The sequence below is a fragment of the Accipiter gentilis genome, chromosome 8 (assembly GCF_929443795.1).
Source record: "Accipiter gentilis chromosome 8, bAccGen1.1, whole genome shotgun sequence".
Lineage (NCBI taxonomy): Eukaryota > Metazoa > Chordata > Aves > Accipitriformes > Accipitridae > Astur > Astur gentilis.
The window spans coordinates 41,176,968-41,192,517 of NC_064887.1; the positions used below are offsets into that span (position 1 = coordinate 41,176,968).

Sequence of the window (15,550 nt, forward strand, 5' to 3'; positions counted from 1 at the left end):
TGAGGCCAGAGCGTTATGCTTTATTTCTTTATTTGTGTTGTATTTACACAGGAAAGGAATTCCACATTCCCTCACTGTAATTACTCTAGATAAGAAAAAAAATCACTTCTGTATGTAGAAAATAGTCCTGCAGTTGTACTGAGACATGAAAGTGTTGCTTGGATTGATTCCTGGGTTGTGTCAGAATAAGCAGCTCTGCCTTCCCCATGTCAAGTTATCCCAGCCTGCGCTCTGCACTAGGGCAGGTCCAGAACATCCTCCCCAGCAAAGCCAGCGATGGTCTTCAGTAGCCGCACTCAACAAGGAGTCAAACAGCTTTGGCCAACTCTATCCCTTCCTTCCCCCTCCCACCCAATTTAATTATTTCCTCTTGTCACGCTTGCAAAGAGAGAAATCCTGTCTCCCCTCCAGAGACTATAGAGTTAACAACTTTCCTTCAGCAAACCATGTTTAAATCCAGCCACTTATCTTTCTGCATTGCTCTTCCTAGCAAGGGAGATAAGGAGCCCCTGTTCGAGGAGAGCTTTACCATATTCAGCAGATCAACCAAGCAGAAAGCAGGCGACAGAATGGCTGGCTGCAGATCAGGAGTCTCAGAGGAGGTTTCCAGCTGCAAAGCACATTGTTACTCTGACACAAGACAGAATGCATCTGTCTTAACACCTCCAAGCCCCATTTGTGTTGGACCCTAGCACATTTCAATATGGAAAACATAAAAGGTTTGGCCAACCAAAAAACCTGCAGTTAACAAGTAATCCTCTTTATCTGCCATGCTCTTCTGGCCAAAACACCCGGCCCAACACTAGCCTCAGGGTCACAGCTCGTCACGGGGTGTTTTTGCTACAATCATGAGTTTGGACAGTTCGAAACGGAACTTGCCTTCCCTGTGAGACACTGGAAAGAGAGAAAACAAGCATAGGATAAACAGATGGTAAGGCATGAACAAAACAGCCCTGCTGGTTCCTTTCCAGGACGATAAAGCCAGCAAGTCGGGCATTGCACTTCCTTCTCATGCACGCGACAAGCATGTTGTGATAAACCCGTTCTTCCCCCAAGCTAATTGAACATTTACACCAGAACGGGACCCATAGAATCCTGCTGCCAGCTATGGATCAAGAGCACTGTACCGCTGGCTCCATAACATGTGCTGTCCTCCTATACATTGTCACCTATCTGCATTAAGCTTAAATCCTCATCTCCTGGCGGACAGCCAGGCTTGTCTCCCACACCAGCCCCCTTCTCACATAGTTCTCTCAATCACAAACCTGTTGTTTCGGTGATTTCAAATTCTTCCTGTTTTAAGGGGATGTCACTTTGTCCACCCACTGCAGCTTGAGACTGAAATGGGAAGGAAGAAGGTTTAAGCAGTTGAGGCAATCCAAGAAGCTACTGTATTTAAAGCAAACAAACAAACAACAGCACGTTTTGAAAAAGAACAAATTTGTGTTTTAATAATGTGAACTGAAAGAATTAAGTGCACAAAGGAAATCTGAAGGAAAAATCTCTGGTTATTTTTCCATTTCCTATTAAAGCACAAACTTGTATCCTTCGGGTGACTGAAAGCCTCACCACTGAAGACTGGGAAATGGAAGAATGAACCAGACAAAAGCACCAGCAGAGGTTTTATTTACTTCGTCACATGCAATTTGTTCAGACAAACCAAGACTCCCCTTGTGCAGTGCACCCTGGCAGGATGGTGTCTTTTGGAGTCACCAATGCTGGCAAAGCCAGCGGCAATCCAATGGTGTTGAGGGAGCAGAAATAAAATGGTGCAGGAGAGCCTACCTGCAGCCACTCTCCTCACTGCCACCACTCTCTAATTAGGGATGTGATGGAGTACATTTTATTGCACAGACTTCTAATAAATGTTTTCCGTGTCCAATTCATGTTTTATAGCAGCCTCCCACATGCCTGCTTCTAAGTGATCAGCTGGGACTTACATAAGCCATGGCATACTCTATCTTGGCTCCTTTCACTTCAGCTTTAAACTGGGTAAAGAAGAGATAAGACTTCCCTTGGGGCCTGAAACAAGAAAGCAGAGTCTTTGACATCGGCAGAGAGGGTGGAGGTGCAGATGAGCTCAGGATTCATGGTTCCTTTCCTCTACAGCCACCTCTGGCTCTCTTGTAGCTCCATCTAGTGAGGAGGGCAGAGAGGGGAGAACACAGCATTTACAAACACCGCCTGGCTAAAAAGCCCACCCAGAGTCGCAGCATCTCTCAGGAGAGGAAAGCCCTCCGGTGCTGCCCTGCAGAGAGGCAGACCCAGCCGGGAGGCAGGGTCCCCAGCCCAGATCCCACCTGCTTTACTGTTGCTTTTGCCTTCGAGAATTTGGGGTTAAAGAACACACCTCCAGACAGAGCAGGAGAAGAGCAGGTTGTCTTCACTGACTCCAATGTTCATCTGCCATTGCTGCAGAGGGGAGAGGTCCAAACAGTTAATGTGGGTAAGAGTTTCGCACTTCCCACTCACCCCTGAGGCCAGTCACCTCCCCTCCCAGCTGCAGGCATGACAAGTTTCAACCGTTCTAAAATAGCACAACATAACTACACAACACTTGCTGACGGCCCCTTTTACTTTGTGTTGCACAAAGGTCAAGGCCTGCTTGCCCTCTCCTCTCCACAGTTTCGTTAGTACAGTCTCAGAAAAGAGTTAAAGTCTCCTTTCCCTTTACGCTAGAAGAAAAGGACCCGATTCTAACAGCACTGGCAGATAATAAAGTGCAAGCTGTGTATCTGCACAGCACTTATTGCAGCCGCAATACAAGCTGCAAAAAAACTTCAAGCCTCCTAAAGAACACAGGAGTTACTCCTATGAGGTCCTTCCTACCAGTCGGGGTATGAAAATGTCACTCCGTGTTCTCCAGAAACATCTAGCCCAGAGATTTGTTAAGCCTTTCAAATGTCACAGCCTCACGAACCACAGCATCATTGCAACACACAAAAGATGTTTCCGTTCAGGGAGCAAATCCAACAAGTCACTTTTGCAAACATACAGCGTTGGAAACGGTGCAACTACCCTTCCTCACAGCTCCTGGTCCCTGGAATCAGCTCATCACAAACAAAATTGTCCTGAACAGCTTCTCACTCTGTACAGCCATAGAGACCAAGAGTAAGGGAAACACTCGAATATTTGCCCAACTCACCTCGTTTGTTCCTCCCTGAGCTGAGTATGTGAAGGTGCAGGTGTAATCCCCCTAGAAGAAGAGAAAAAAACAGTGAGCAGCCTCCGTCGAGCAGGACCTTCTCTTTGTTCACCATCAGCCACTTCTTGGCAAGGACGCGAGATCTGGAGATACCCAAGAGAATTACCGGTGCAGCAGCACGGTGCAGCCCCTGGTGGTCTCTCAGCCCCTGGTGGTCTCACCCTGGGGGTGACCGAGGAGGAGCACGCACCATGTCCAAGTCCAGACCTCTGTGGAGCGCAGACAGAGCCAGGCACCATGCCGCCCTCATCCCCCGTGGGGTGTCAGCAGGACCCCGTGGTGCTGGGGTGAGGACTCACGTTCTGGGGTGGCCCAGGGACCCACAGCCCCCTTCTCCATTGGGCCCCTTCCCCTTGGCGAGACTCCTTCCCATCGGGACCCTCTTTCTTCGAGGCCCCCTTCCGCCTGATGAGCCCTCTTTCCCCTTGGGTTACCTCCTCCCTTTGGAAACCCCCCTTGGGGATCCCCTTCCCCATGGCAAGCCTCCCTCCCTGGGGATCTCCTCACCATGCAGACTGTCCCTCATTGGGGACACATTTTCCTTGGGGACCCCCTTCTCCCTGGGGGCTCCTTCCCTCCTTGGGGACCCCCCTTCTCCCTGGGAGCCTCCTGCCTTTGAAGACCCCCACCTCGGGGACCCCCTTCCCCCTGGGAACCCCCTCCCCTGCCCCCGTCAGAGGCGGGGTCGTGTCCCCCCGTCGTCCCCCCACCCCCGCTCCCAGCCACCAGCACGTCCCGCCTTCCCTCGCTAGCAGCCAATCCCCGTGGCGGGAAGCGAGAGCGACGTGCCCCTCAACCAATCAGGGAGAGGCGCGTACCGTCTCCTCACCCTCACCCTCTCCCTCCTCGCCTCTCACCAGGCTCCGGGAGAAGGAGTGAACCTCCCCGCCGGGCCGTACGTCGAAGTCGGCCGTGCTCGGTTCCTCCGCTGCCCGGACCGCCAGACACAGCAGGGCGGCGGGCACCAGCGCGGCCCACAGCCGCCGATCGCTCCTTCCGCTGGGCGCCGCCATCTTGTAAAGGAAGCCTGGGCTACGGCGGGCGGGAGGGGTCAATACGGGCCGCGGCCGCTCAGCGGGCGCCCCGGCGGCCATCTTGGGTGTGGGCAGAGAGGCCGGGCGGGTTAACCCTTTGGGGGCCGCGCTGGAGACGAGAGACCGTGGGGACAGGGGACCGCTGGGACAAGGAGCCGTGGGGACAGTGGGACAAGGAGCCACTGGGATGTGGGACAAGGGGACATGGAGACACGGAGACAGCAGTCTCCCCCCGGCCGGTGCCCCAGGGGCCACGCTCCGCTGCGTGGTTGCTCCCCATAGGGGGGATATGGGGCAGCCATGGGATATTTTGGGAAGCCCACGCTGCCACCGGGCTGCCACGGGCTCTGCCCCCCCATCCCTGCAGCCCCTCGCACCCCAGCCTGGCCCCCGCTCGCCCTCCAGGCTGCTGTGGGCTGTGCGTGCGTGGCAGTAAATCCCCCAAATTATTCAGAACCCGGGGGCTTGGGAGGGGAAATAAAAAGCAGGATGGGGGAAAAGGTTCATTTTCTGCTTTGTCACGTGGGTTTAATGGGGTAAAGACCTATTTTTAAAAGAGCTGGGGCGTGCGGGGTCAGTGTGGTTGGGTCGGCCCCCGTCGGGTCGGGCAGAACTGCAGTCACGGCCAGAAAATCCAGGCCTGGCTGGCGGCCTTTGGGATTCAGCGGGAAGGAAAAGGGGCCGCAGGAGGGGAAAGAGATGGCCGGGCTGGGAGGAAAGACGCAGAGAAAGCCGAGCATCGTGTGGAAGGAGCTTTGCCTTTCCCACCAGGAAAAGGACCGGCTGCATCAGCCTTGCTTCAGCTACCAAACCCTGCCTGGCCACCATTTGCAGGTGCAGAGCGATTAGCCACGCCGCTTTTAATTACTTCTCACCATGCACAAACAAAAACTCCTATTCCAGAAGGAAACAGCCGTGGATCTGCAGCCAGGGCGGGGAGAGACACCCGGGGAGGGAGGGATGTCCTGGCTCACAGCACGGGGAAGCTGGCTTGGTTGGCCACCCCGCACTGGTTGTCGGCACCCTTCAGCAGACGGATGTAGCCCCGCTCGCCCCACACCTCCGACCAGCTGCAGGAAGAGATGGAGAATGAGCACATCCGTGTTCCCACGCACGGAGAACCGGCCCTGCTCGGGGAGGGCGAGCGAGACGGGGACGGGAGCCAGAGCACCCTGTGGGACAGGGATGCTCCTGCCATGCAGCTCCATGGAGGGGGGACAGGCTGTGCATGGGGGTGAAAGGGGCGGCGGGTTTGGGAGGACGCCCTCAGCCCCTAACCTGTTCTTTAAGATCCAGTAGCTCACGTTGCGCCCACGCTCCTGGCTCGTGCCGTAGCCCACGGCCAGCATCCCGTGGTTCACCCGCTGGCTGCAAAACATGCTGCTGAAGATGCCTGGGAAGAGCAGAGCTGGGGTGAGCTGGGGGCCAGACCTGATTGCTTCTCCAGATGAAAGCAGGGTGGTGGATCCTATTCCCCCGGGCTGGGTGCCCTGGGAAAACTCTGGGGCTCAACAAGGGCTCAGCAGCCCACCCCGTGCAGTGAGGCAGCCCTGCCTCAGTTTACCCATCCATGCCACGAAGAGCGAGACAGTACCCGACTTGTAGAAGTGGAAGTGGAAGCTGCTGGCGTCCACCGCCACGGACACAGGGCCCACGGTCGCCACCGCCTGCTCCAGTGCCACCTCGCTGCCCTGGGCCACCAGCCAGATGGTGGAGCAGTTGGCCGCCCTGTCCTGCGGGTTGTATCGGCAGCTGGAGGTGTCCTGAGAGGAGGGAGAGAGAGTGACATCGGGGCTGGGACCCACTGGCACTGCTCTGCTGTGTCCCCAGGGCCGCCCGCCTTCCCTTACCATGGCCGTGTAGGGATAGACGTGCTCCGAGTTCAAGCCACCATTGTCGTGCACGTACTGGAAGGCGCGGGTCATGTAGCCGCCGTGGCAGCCGTTGTTGCCCAGCTTTCGGGAGCAGTCAATGAGATTCTGCTCACTCAGCACCGTCAGCTTCCCGGTCCAGTTGAAGACGAGCCCCTCCAAGGCCCCTGTGGCACTGAACGCCCAGCATGACCCGCAGTGACCCTGGGTGAGATGAGGACAGCAAGGGGGTCACAGCATCGCCCCAAAACCTGCCGGAGAGGGATGCCGTGACCCGCCAGAGCTGCTCTCCAGCTCCTCAGCTGCAAAACTGCAGCGGCCAAAACTACAGGAGCTGCTTCTCTGGGTTGCCCAGAGGGTTTTTTTGGTGCTCGGGAGGGTGCTGCTGCTTGTTTCTGCTGCCCAGACTTCTGGCACCCACCACACAGCCCTAGCTGGACCCCCACCCCGCGCCCACCTGGTTCTTTACGGGTGTCACATAGCCCTTCGCCCGCCAGTCCACCTCCACCGGGGTCTTCAGGGCTGCTGACGCTTGGAAGAGTGGTGCTGGCTTCTCCTGCCGCACCAGGGTGAAGCCATTCAGGAGCTGGTTAAACTCCTCGTCGGTCTGCAGGTCACCAAGGGAAAATTCAGGTAATGCCACGAACGCCAGGCCAGCAGCACCGCAGCTCCCCACCAGCTGGTTGACCCCCGGGAAGCAGCCCAGCCCCAGGGGCACCCGCAGCTCCCCACAGAGAAGGTTGGGGTTAGCCGGTCCCCGGATCAAGCCCTGGGGGCATTGAGAGGTCCCCGGTCCCCAGATCAAGCCCTGGGTGCCCCGAGGGATCCCTGGGGAAGATGTCGGGCATGTTGATAGGTACCAGGTCCCCGTAGTGGTTCATGGCCAGGCGGAAGGCGTGCTGCCCCTGCGTCTCCTCCCAGTTGTGCTGCTGGATGCGCCGTAGGTTCTTCTCCCAGACCTCCCGGCGGGTAGCCTCAGTCTCCTGCCACGAGGCAGAGCAGGAACAGGATCAGAAATGTCCCCCCCGCGGGGGGAATGGGGACATGGGATGTGGTGGGTGCACATGGGTGGCTCTGGAGTGAGACCCCCCACCCCGAAGCCAGCTCCAGCACGTGCTGGGAGGCCTGGGGGTTGCAGGACCTACCCCTGGGTACTCCTTGGCGTGGAGGCTCTTCCACCCTTCCCAGGCCTCCTCCAGGGCAGGATCTGGTGCCGTGGTGCAGCCCAGCAGGGCCAGCAGCAGCCCCAGCCGCAGGGCCATGGCACCCAGCTGGGGGCAACGGCGAGAGTTGGGGTCAGAGGGGTCCCCCAGGCTGAGCCCCATGGCTACCAGCTGGGGCCACGGGCTGGGAGCAGGACAAGTCCTTCCAAGCCTGGATTAGAGGAGGCAGAGAAATGCAAGCAGACCGGCCAAGCCAGAGGGAAGAGACATACATTGGTTGCTTCAGCTCAATAAGCTTTTGTGTGGCCACGCTGCTGTTTTGACAGGAGCTTTAGGAGGTCTTAGCTGTTCTTTGGGTGGCATTTAACTGTCCTTTTTAGGAGAGGAACCAGCAGCTTTGCGAGAGAGCAGAGCCTGGACGGCAGGAGGAGGCAAACGCAGACCAAAGGGCAGCGAGAACGGCAGGGACGATGCTGGCTGTCACCTCCTCCCTGCCCCACTACGCTCCCTATGGCCTCTCCCACTCTTTTTCTTTGCAAAACCTGCTGGTTTTCTCTGCCACCGGACCGTCCCTCTCCTCTCCTTCCCACAGCAGCATCCCCCTCCGCAGCTCTCCCTGCACCACTGATAAGGAGCACAGCTAACCACCGCTGCTCGGTGACTCCGCACCCAGCAGGATCTAGCCCCAAACAAAAGGATGAGCAGGGAAGGCAGGGTCATGTCTGGACCCCTCCACAACAAGGTTTGCACATTGGCTGGCTACAACTCAGCCTCCCGGCTCCAACCCAGAGCAGCTTTGGGACTCGAGGCAAAACAGAACAGCCCAGCGGAGCAAGAGCCACAGCCGCTGGGCCAGGATGAAGCTGTTTTCACTTGAAAGCCAGCAGAAATCTGTACCAGCCTCCAAGCAAGGGGCTCGATCTGGAACCAGAGATAAGAGTTTTTTCTACAGAGGTGGGGAGGCGGAGGAGCCGCCGCTCCATACCAATGACTGAAGCCTCGCATCTGTCCCAGCACGAAGGCGGGACACCCATGCATACGTGCTTCACCAGAATCCCTCCGTGAGGATTTTCCAGTATCAGTTTACACCCTTTCTTTTTGCCAGCATACACACACAGCCCTCCCCCAGCCCCGGCCCGGCTCCTGCCACCACCAGCCCCCCTCCACCGCAGCCATTTGTCTTCCTTGCATCGCTGCCTCACGCCCCACGCCTCCTTTGATGGACCCTGGTATTTCTGAGCAACTTCAGTTATCCTGGGCGTGCTGCTCCGCAAAGCCACGCAGCACACGGCAGGGCCTCAGCAGAGGAGAGATCAAATGCCTGAGACACCCCTAATCACCAAACACAGAGTTTCCACTGATGTGGCTTTCCAAGAGTGATAGCCGTTGTCGCACCTTTATTCCACGTGTTTTGGGAATGGAGATGTTGGAGTTTTCCATTCAAGCATCTTTCAGGGCAAGCGGTGGCTTTTCTGAGCTAATTTTGTAGCTCAAGCAGTGTTTTGTTTTAAAAATAAGTCATCTGGAACATCTGTTCTCCCTCCACATCCTCTGCCTAAAAATAAAGCCCCACTTGTTGGGTTTTCATGGGAGAAATGCCTCCCAAACCACTCTCATGCTGAGTCCCAATTCTTGAGGAAGAGTCATTTTTGCCCGGTTTCCCCGGCACCCGTTAACAGCACCCGCCGCTTCCTCCGGCCATTACTGCTCACTCAGGAAATTAACTCAACTTCATGCTACAGCTGCAAATCCTCTATCTGAAAGAGATACCATGAACCCAGCTGCACCATGCTTCATACTCCCATTACCTTTCCCGCAGGACAGCTGGGTGGGGGCCTCCCACATAATTTGTATTTCAATCCCCAACCGAGCCTCTTACATATTGAAAAGCTCAGGATTGCAGTAGGTGATTTCCCAGTTAATACCTCTCAGGGTTCTCAATCCCCAAAAGAAGAAAACCAACCCCTTTTTATGGCATCGAATAATCCTACAGCTTCAGAAGCAAGCTTGGAGGATCAAAGGAGCTGACAGATTTGTAAACTCTTCTAGACAAGAGCATTTTAAGAGTGCATTGCAGACATTTTAAGAAACACTTGCTCTTTTGGGACAGGAAAAAGCAGTTTAAAGACTGAAAGGAAACAAACCCTGCAAAATAAAGCTTCTTACCATCCACTGGTACCCACCCGGCTCTGAAGAAGGCAGGGAGAAAGGGGAGCAACTTTTGTCTGCAGATCTCTCTCAAGGAAATTTCAGAGATGTGCAACTTCCTCCATTACATCCCCTTCCGCCCCTCCAACCTCAAAAGCTGCACCAGGGGTTACTCAACAGGGTGCGCAACAGAAGCTAAACCACAACTGCAATGGTTGGGACAATTATTTGGGCACGGGGACAAGAAGGGGGCAACAAATATGCTCACATCTATGTTCAGAGAGCAAAATAATCCAGCTGTAAGATGCTTTGCATTTAAAACAAGAAGCCTCCAGCTTGCATCCTCAGGGCATTTAATAGCAGTTTAATTAAAGCCTGACTCCCATATAGAAAGGCAAACAGCAAGGCCAGGTTTTGTAAGCTTTAAGGCTCCAGAGAGGGCAAGCATAGGCAGGCCCAGCACCTGCAAAAAGCAGCTCTGTGTGTCCTAGCGTGGGATCAGAGCTGCGAGCACTTGGATCAGAGCAGCTGCATCCCCCTAAGTCATCAGAGGGAGTCAGGGTGCTGGGTGAGGTACCGACCTCCAGTGCCAAGGTTGGTATTCGCAAGCACGAGATGTCTGACTTCCTCAAGGTCATGCAGTGCCTTAATGGCAGAGCCAAGAACACGGCCCAGGATTCCCAACTCTCCACCCTGCATCTTCAATTGCTTGGATCATGCTTCCCCCGAGGAACATCAGGGATTTAATATTCTCTCCACTGCTCAGCACAGAAACCGAACAGAGCGCTTTGCTTTTACCACAGACACGGCTTCGGCTATTGTGAGCCAGCTGCCATTTCCTCCCGAGCCCTCTCTCCTGCACTCCAAAAACGCACAAATGCCAGCCAGCGTATCTCTTTCCAATATTTTAATGAGTCGCTACATCTTACACTCATAATTATAAAAGAATAAGAATCCATAAAAATATTTTCTTTTCATAATACGCACTTAAAATACTCCAGGGCAAGTCAACGTGGTTCATTTGGGTTTCATTTGTTTTCCTTTTTGCCCCTGGCAGAACCCTTGGCTTGAGGGGGGTATGTGCTCCCCTGAGGTGCAATTGCTCAATCCCCCCTCCCCAGAACTGCAGTTCCTGTTGACCAGGTAAATAAAAACCAGAAGAGAGCATTTGCTGAGTAGACGGGCAAGGGGAACAGTCACTGACCCGCAGAGAACTGAAGCACAGCCAATTTCAGTGCACATCTGAAAGCTCAGGGTGTCAGGGAAGGAGAAGGTGGGATCAGGAGGCAGCACAGAGAACAGAGAGAGGGAGGATTTGCATAAATATTATCCATCTTGTGTTGCAAAAACCCAAATGCTGCTGCGATCTCTGGAGAGATGATCTCTGGTTGTAGCCAGCTGCTTCAGCTGCCGTGCTACCTGTTGGCACTACTCTGCTTGTGAGCGGCCATTAGAGAAAGGTATCAGAGGACGCTGTTACCGACCCCAGCCACTTCCTCCATCTGCTCTGCAAAATTAAACTGAAAAATAGAAAAGACTAGTGTTGCATGCTTCTGTAGAGCTCTCTTCACATCCCAGGGCTCCACATTGTCGCAGCAGGGCCAGGACACAGCAGCAGCAGCGATCAGCTCCCCTGGGGCTTAACAATAGGTAGTTCTCTCTTCCCTCCCACTCCTGGCTTAAGGCAGCTTGCTGATTCGGCTCTTCCATTTCCAACACAGGCACTGAGTTCTTGCAGGTAAGAGCATGGGAACTGCAAAGGTGCAGTGGAAGGGGAAAAGGATGGGGGAGAGAGAGATGGACACAAACCTCAGCCTCGGGAGACAGACCACTGTCCATTGATTCCCAGGATAGAGGGAGTAGCAGCAAAAAAAGCATTAACAGCCAGGCCGGAGGAGAGGAACAGGACGAGCAGCCGAGCAGGGGCAGACCTCCAGCTTGGAAAGTGAAAGAAGGTGGCACTGTCCAAAGGGAAGGTGCCCTCCACCCTCCCCCCTCGCTCAGGGGGGGACACCCAGCCCGGACGTGGGCACTCAGCCATTTGTGCTCTGGGTTAGATGGCTGTCGAGGGAGGCGGTAGTGGCAGGGCACAGGAGGGGGAGGATGAGCTGTCAGTGTCCAGTTTGCAGAGGCTTGTGCTCTCAGAGGTATTCTTGTAGAAAGTGCAGCAGCGTGATTTCATAGTGCTCTCCTGACTCAGGGCACCGAATACTGTGTCTCTCGTTGGGGTAGATCTGTGCAGAAGCAGAGAGACAGGGCAGTTAGCCAGGAGCGGCTCATTCAGCACAGACAACCCTCCCTCACATCAGCCCTTTTCGCTCAACCCAGTCTCCGTCGGGACAAAGAGGTGCCAGGGAATGTCTAGAGCACCAGCCCCCTCCCCGCCTCATTGTGCTGGCATGTGCTGCTAGTCTGCTCGGCGAGTCAGCCACCTCTGCTGCCACCAGCCAAGTGAGACAGCAACAGTTCAGCGGAGAAAGAAAGTTCCAGGCCTAGGGCAGGAGCCCTGTTTGCAAGTGCTTTTAAATACAGGCCACATCTGCCAGCAATAAAACAGCCACAGTGCCACCTCCCGGCCACCTCTTGGAGTCGAACTAGGCATTTACTGTCATCTACGTTGCAACAAGATGTGGAAGCATCTGCCTCCACCTTCTCCTACCCCCCAGAACACACAGCACAAAATGTTTTCTCTTTCTAGATTTAAGGGACCTTCCCACTTCAGTCTTGTTCTTCCTACCTGCAGCTGGTAAGGTTTTCCAGCCCGGATTAGCTGTGATACCAGGAAGTTGGTGTGAAAAAAGTGCACATTTTCATCCAAAAAGCCATGGAGGATGAGCAAACGATTTGGCCTGGAGATGGGATGAAAGATAGGATGAGAAACCACATAAAAAGCTCTGCAGTGGGTCTGAGCAAAGAGCTGCCAGTCCATAAGCCAAAACTGAGCAATGGTCAGGCAGTCAGAATAGTGTAAGGCCATGGACGTGGTCCTCAACCCCTCCCTGGCAAAAGGGCTGGGGTACAATGCCCCAGCTTGCTGCAGAAGGCAGCGACTGGCCACATCAGTTAAAATTAAACGGGACAAGAATCCATCCATTCTTTTGGGATTCAGCAGAGGTGCAACTGGTGGCACCAAGCAGGACCCAGGAGCAGGTTTTTAGCAGATCGCTCAACCCCACAGTACTCACTCATTGGGAAGCTTTTCTACATGTAATGCCACAGAGCCAGCCTCATAACCTTGCTGGTTGTTTTCTGGGATATCCATGTACCGCTCAGTATACCCGGTGTCATATGCCATCCAAACTGTGACAGGAGCACCTGCTATAGCAATCTGTCAAACAAATAGGTGGCAGGAGACAGCCTCAATTATCACGTGCTAAAGAGTTCAAGTGTTCCCTGTCTTCCTGAAGAGGAAGGAAAAACAGGCTCTGGACTGTTCTGTCACTCAGACCAGGACTCTTCTACAGCAAACCCACATAAAACCCAGATCCCCCCTCTTGCTTTTCTTCTTATGGTCACAATGGGGCAAATTCCTGCACATTGGCACTGAAGGCTTCCCCTTTTCAAGGAGGACTTGTGGAATGATCCATAAACTGTGCTGGGGACTTGGGAAGGGGATTAGGAATAGTGCATCAGTTATCTCATTGGATGCTAGATTAAGTCCTCCATGGGCAGTCACTAGGGAACAACCCCATCCCAGAGACCCTATTCTCATCAAACCTCAGACAGGTATGATCTGTAAGCAGAATGCAGGACTGTAGCCAGGAGCTACAGGCAGGACTGAGGAACATTTTCACCTGTCCATCAGAAATATCAAGCAAAAAAGCCAACTCAATGCTAAGAGTTACAGAAGCTGAGAGCTAAGTGTCCCAAGGTGACAGCCCCACGTCCAGACTTACCTTGAAGACATTGGGTTTACAGATAAGACCCATGAGGGAGAGAAAACCCCCATATGACCAGCCATGTATGGCTACCCGACTCAAGTCGATAAACCCGTATTTTTCTGCTACATAATGTAAACCTTCCACCTGGTCTTCTATTTCCACCTGACCCTAAAAGGCAACAAGGAAGCTCAAGTTAGTGCCTTTCTAAATCTAGAAGCTTGAGAAAGAAAAGACAAAAGCACCACTCACACAGGAAACATGCAGCCAGGCAGCCTTAGAAAGAGCAAATGAGTAGGGATTCATCAACAAAAGTAGTACATTACCATTTGGTTTTTCAGTGCCCCTTCAAATTTGAGTCCGCGCTGGCACGAACCCCTTCCATCAATCACTACCACAGCATAGCCTAGGGATGCTAGTGTGTTTAGCCGTAAGTACTTGATTCCTTTGAAGGAGTTATTCACTAACTGCACCTGCAGGAGAAGGGAAGAAAAGTTTCAGAGCTGAGCAGCTGCCTTCCAGTACCTTCCTCTGTCTGTCCCACTCTGTAGAATCCCAAGCTGGACAGCAGCCATTAATCAAGCTATCAAGCCATGCAAATCAGATTCAGTGCTGGAAAAATCATCTGAGGTTTGAAGCAGAGGTCAGAGCACAGGTCCAGTGCTCCTTGCTAACCGAAGTATAAGTCTTGATGCATGACCAAGCTACACAGAGTTCTGCTCTGGGCAGCAACGCCATGCCTGACACCAGCAGTTAATTTGGATTATTACCTGAGGGCCTCCATACACGAAGAGCACTGTGGGATGCTTCTTCCCAGGTTGGACATCATGAGGTTTGTAGACCATTCCATAGAGCTCAACATCTGACTGAGTGCGGAAGTGAAAGATCTCAGGTGGGACGTAATCTGGGGGACAACCTGCAGAAGGAAGTTCAGACACTAGCAATGCCATAACTGGCAGCAGGCTCTGCCCCTTACCCCACCCAAACAAGCTCATTCTGTTCAAATTTGACCCTAGACAGGGCTCTTTCAATACCAAAACATACCAAGCCTTAGCAATGCCTCTCAGAGAAGCCTCTTGCTGGGAAACACAGCCTCTATCTGCCTGCATAGCGCAATAGGCCATATAAAGAGTGAAGGGATCACACAAGAAAAGAGCATCAGCTGGGTATTCTCAGACAAAGCACTCTATGCCATAACAGCAAGATGTGGAAGGTTAACAACAGGGATGGGTCAAATGGAGAAAACATTTGCAGGAGCAGGAGGGATTCAGGTGCTGCCGTGAGCTGTACCTAAAACCTTAAAGCCTACAGCCTTAGAATGAAGTAGCTGCTGCATCCCAGATACTTGCCCCCTCCCTCTTCAGACAAATCGTGAATGAAAAAACACCTAAAACCACAGTCATGTAAACCCTGGAGCACTGCTTTCGCTCAAAGCATGAAATAGTAACATCTTAAAAGCCCATATACCATTTCCTGGATGCTATCCGCCAGAGATATCTCCTCTGCAAGATAACACAATTCATTTTCCCTTAGAGTTACTTGGGCCACTTCCCTCTCCATCACCTTTGGCTACTACTATTAGGAAGAGCATCACAGACATAACCAAGCACCGACATGTTCTACAGGACTTACTGGCTGCCTCCATCATGCTAGCCCAGAACTTGGGCTGCTTGTGGAGCGGGTCATCATCAGAGCCACTGAGCTTGTAGACGTGCACACAAGGTGGAGTGCTCACACTGCTGTAGTGGCTGATGAACATGTCAAAGTTCTACAAATGGGAGAGAGAAGAGTTAGAGGAACAAGGTCTTTCATTTCCCACATCTAATCTCCTCCATGCAGTTCTCAGACAAGAGCTCCCACATCTCAAGCAACCAAGACAAAGAAGCCCTCAGGACTCATTACTGGTCATGATTCATTACCATTCCTAGTTAGGATCCCTGTCAGTCAGGAGACTAGGGCCTCTTGTATCTAAGAAACAACAAACCTGGCTCATTGAACAGCTGTGGGAGAAGCCCGGAGTGGTGAGTCGCACAATTTCTCCAGGAGACTCATAGCTGACTACGTAGAGGTGGTGCTCCAACGGGGTGTCCTTTGTGCCTTGGAAATACACCAGCTTCGTAGTCTCATTGACCCAGATCTATGTGGGAAAGAGAGGGCTCAGCAACAGAAGGATGACAACTACTGCTCCTTTGCTAGTTCAAACAGTCTGTCCCCAAGCAGAGTCAGCTTAAAACACAAATAGACCATGACA

At 53.4% G+C, this 15,550-nt stretch overlaps 4 protein-coding genes across 15 annotated transcripts in view; 1 reads left to right on the forward strand and 3 right to left on the reverse strand.

Moving 5' to 3' along the window:
* Positions 1-5,197, reverse strand: MYDGF (myeloid derived growth factor). 2 transcript variants are annotated; one of them, XM_049808965.1, is made up of 7 exons: positions 5,115-5,197; positions 4,063-4,237; positions 3,146-3,196; positions 2,351-2,412; positions 1,941-2,022; positions 1,266-1,338; positions 1-894 (listed from the first exon to the last, which is right to left on the reverse strand). In XM_049808965.1, exons 2-7 carry the CDS (start codon positions 4,216-4,218, stop codon positions 815-817), a joined length of 504 nt encoding a protein of 167 aa, XP_049664922.1. In that variant the 5' UTR covers positions 4,219-4,237; positions 5,115-5,197; the 3' UTR covers positions 1-814. The 2 variants fall into 2 exon arrangements, with proteins under 2 accessions (XP_049664922.1, XP_049664921.1); XM_049808964.1 differs by lacking the exon at positions 5,115-5,197 and having other exon boundaries at positions 4,063-4,831.
* The window catches only part of TNFAIP8L1 (TNF alpha induced protein 8 like 1), a 101,199-nt gene that overhangs the window by 9,816 nt on the left and 75,833 nt on the right, over positions 1-15,550 (forward strand). The gene's annotated exons all lie outside the window — the stretch shown is intronic.
* LOC126042196 (procathepsin L-like) lies at positions 5,064-11,312 on the reverse strand. 7 transcript variants are annotated; one of them, XM_049808954.1, is made up of 8 exons: positions 9,457-9,544; positions 7,256-7,381; positions 6,971-7,093; positions 6,568-6,717; positions 6,090-6,314; positions 5,834-6,002; positions 5,518-5,632; positions 5,203-5,309 (listed from the first exon to the last, which is right to left on the reverse strand). In XM_049808954.1, the coding sequence occupies exons 2-8, from the start codon at positions 7,370-7,372 to the stop codon at positions 5,210-5,212; spliced, it is 999 nt and encodes a 332-aa protein (XP_049664911.1). In that variant the 5' UTR covers positions 7,373-7,381; positions 9,457-9,544; the 3' UTR covers positions 5,203-5,209. The 7 variants fall into 7 exon arrangements, with proteins under 7 accessions (XP_049664906.1, XP_049664911.1, XP_049664910.1 ...); XM_049808953.1 differs by having other exon boundaries at positions 7,256-7,484; positions 9,440-9,544; XM_049808949.1 differs by having other exon boundaries at positions 5,064-5,309; positions 5,834-6,314; positions 7,256-7,484; positions 9,440-10,236.
* The window catches only part of DPP9 (dipeptidyl peptidase 9), a 22,367-nt gene continuing 17,130 nt past the window's right edge, over positions 10,314-15,550 (reverse strand). For all 5 annotated transcript variants that reach the window (XM_049808934.1, XM_049808938.1, XM_049808933.1 and 2 more), the window contains 8 exons: positions 15,284-15,436; positions 14,932-15,067; positions 14,070-14,215; positions 13,626-13,772; positions 13,318-13,470; positions 12,607-12,749; positions 12,159-12,270; positions 10,314-11,655 (listed from right to left, as the gene is read on the reverse strand). In XM_049808934.1, coding sequence (XP_049664891.1) covers positions 11,563-11,655; positions 12,159-12,270; positions 12,607-12,749; positions 13,318-13,470; positions 13,626-13,772; positions 14,070-14,215; positions 14,932-15,067; positions 15,284-15,436 — 1,083 coding nt within the window. In that variant the 3' untranslated portion in view covers positions 10,314-11,562. The remainder of the gene's footprint in view (positions 11,656-12,158; positions 12,271-12,606; positions 12,750-13,317; positions 13,471-13,625; positions 13,773-14,069; positions 14,216-14,931; positions 15,068-15,283; positions 15,437-15,550) is intronic.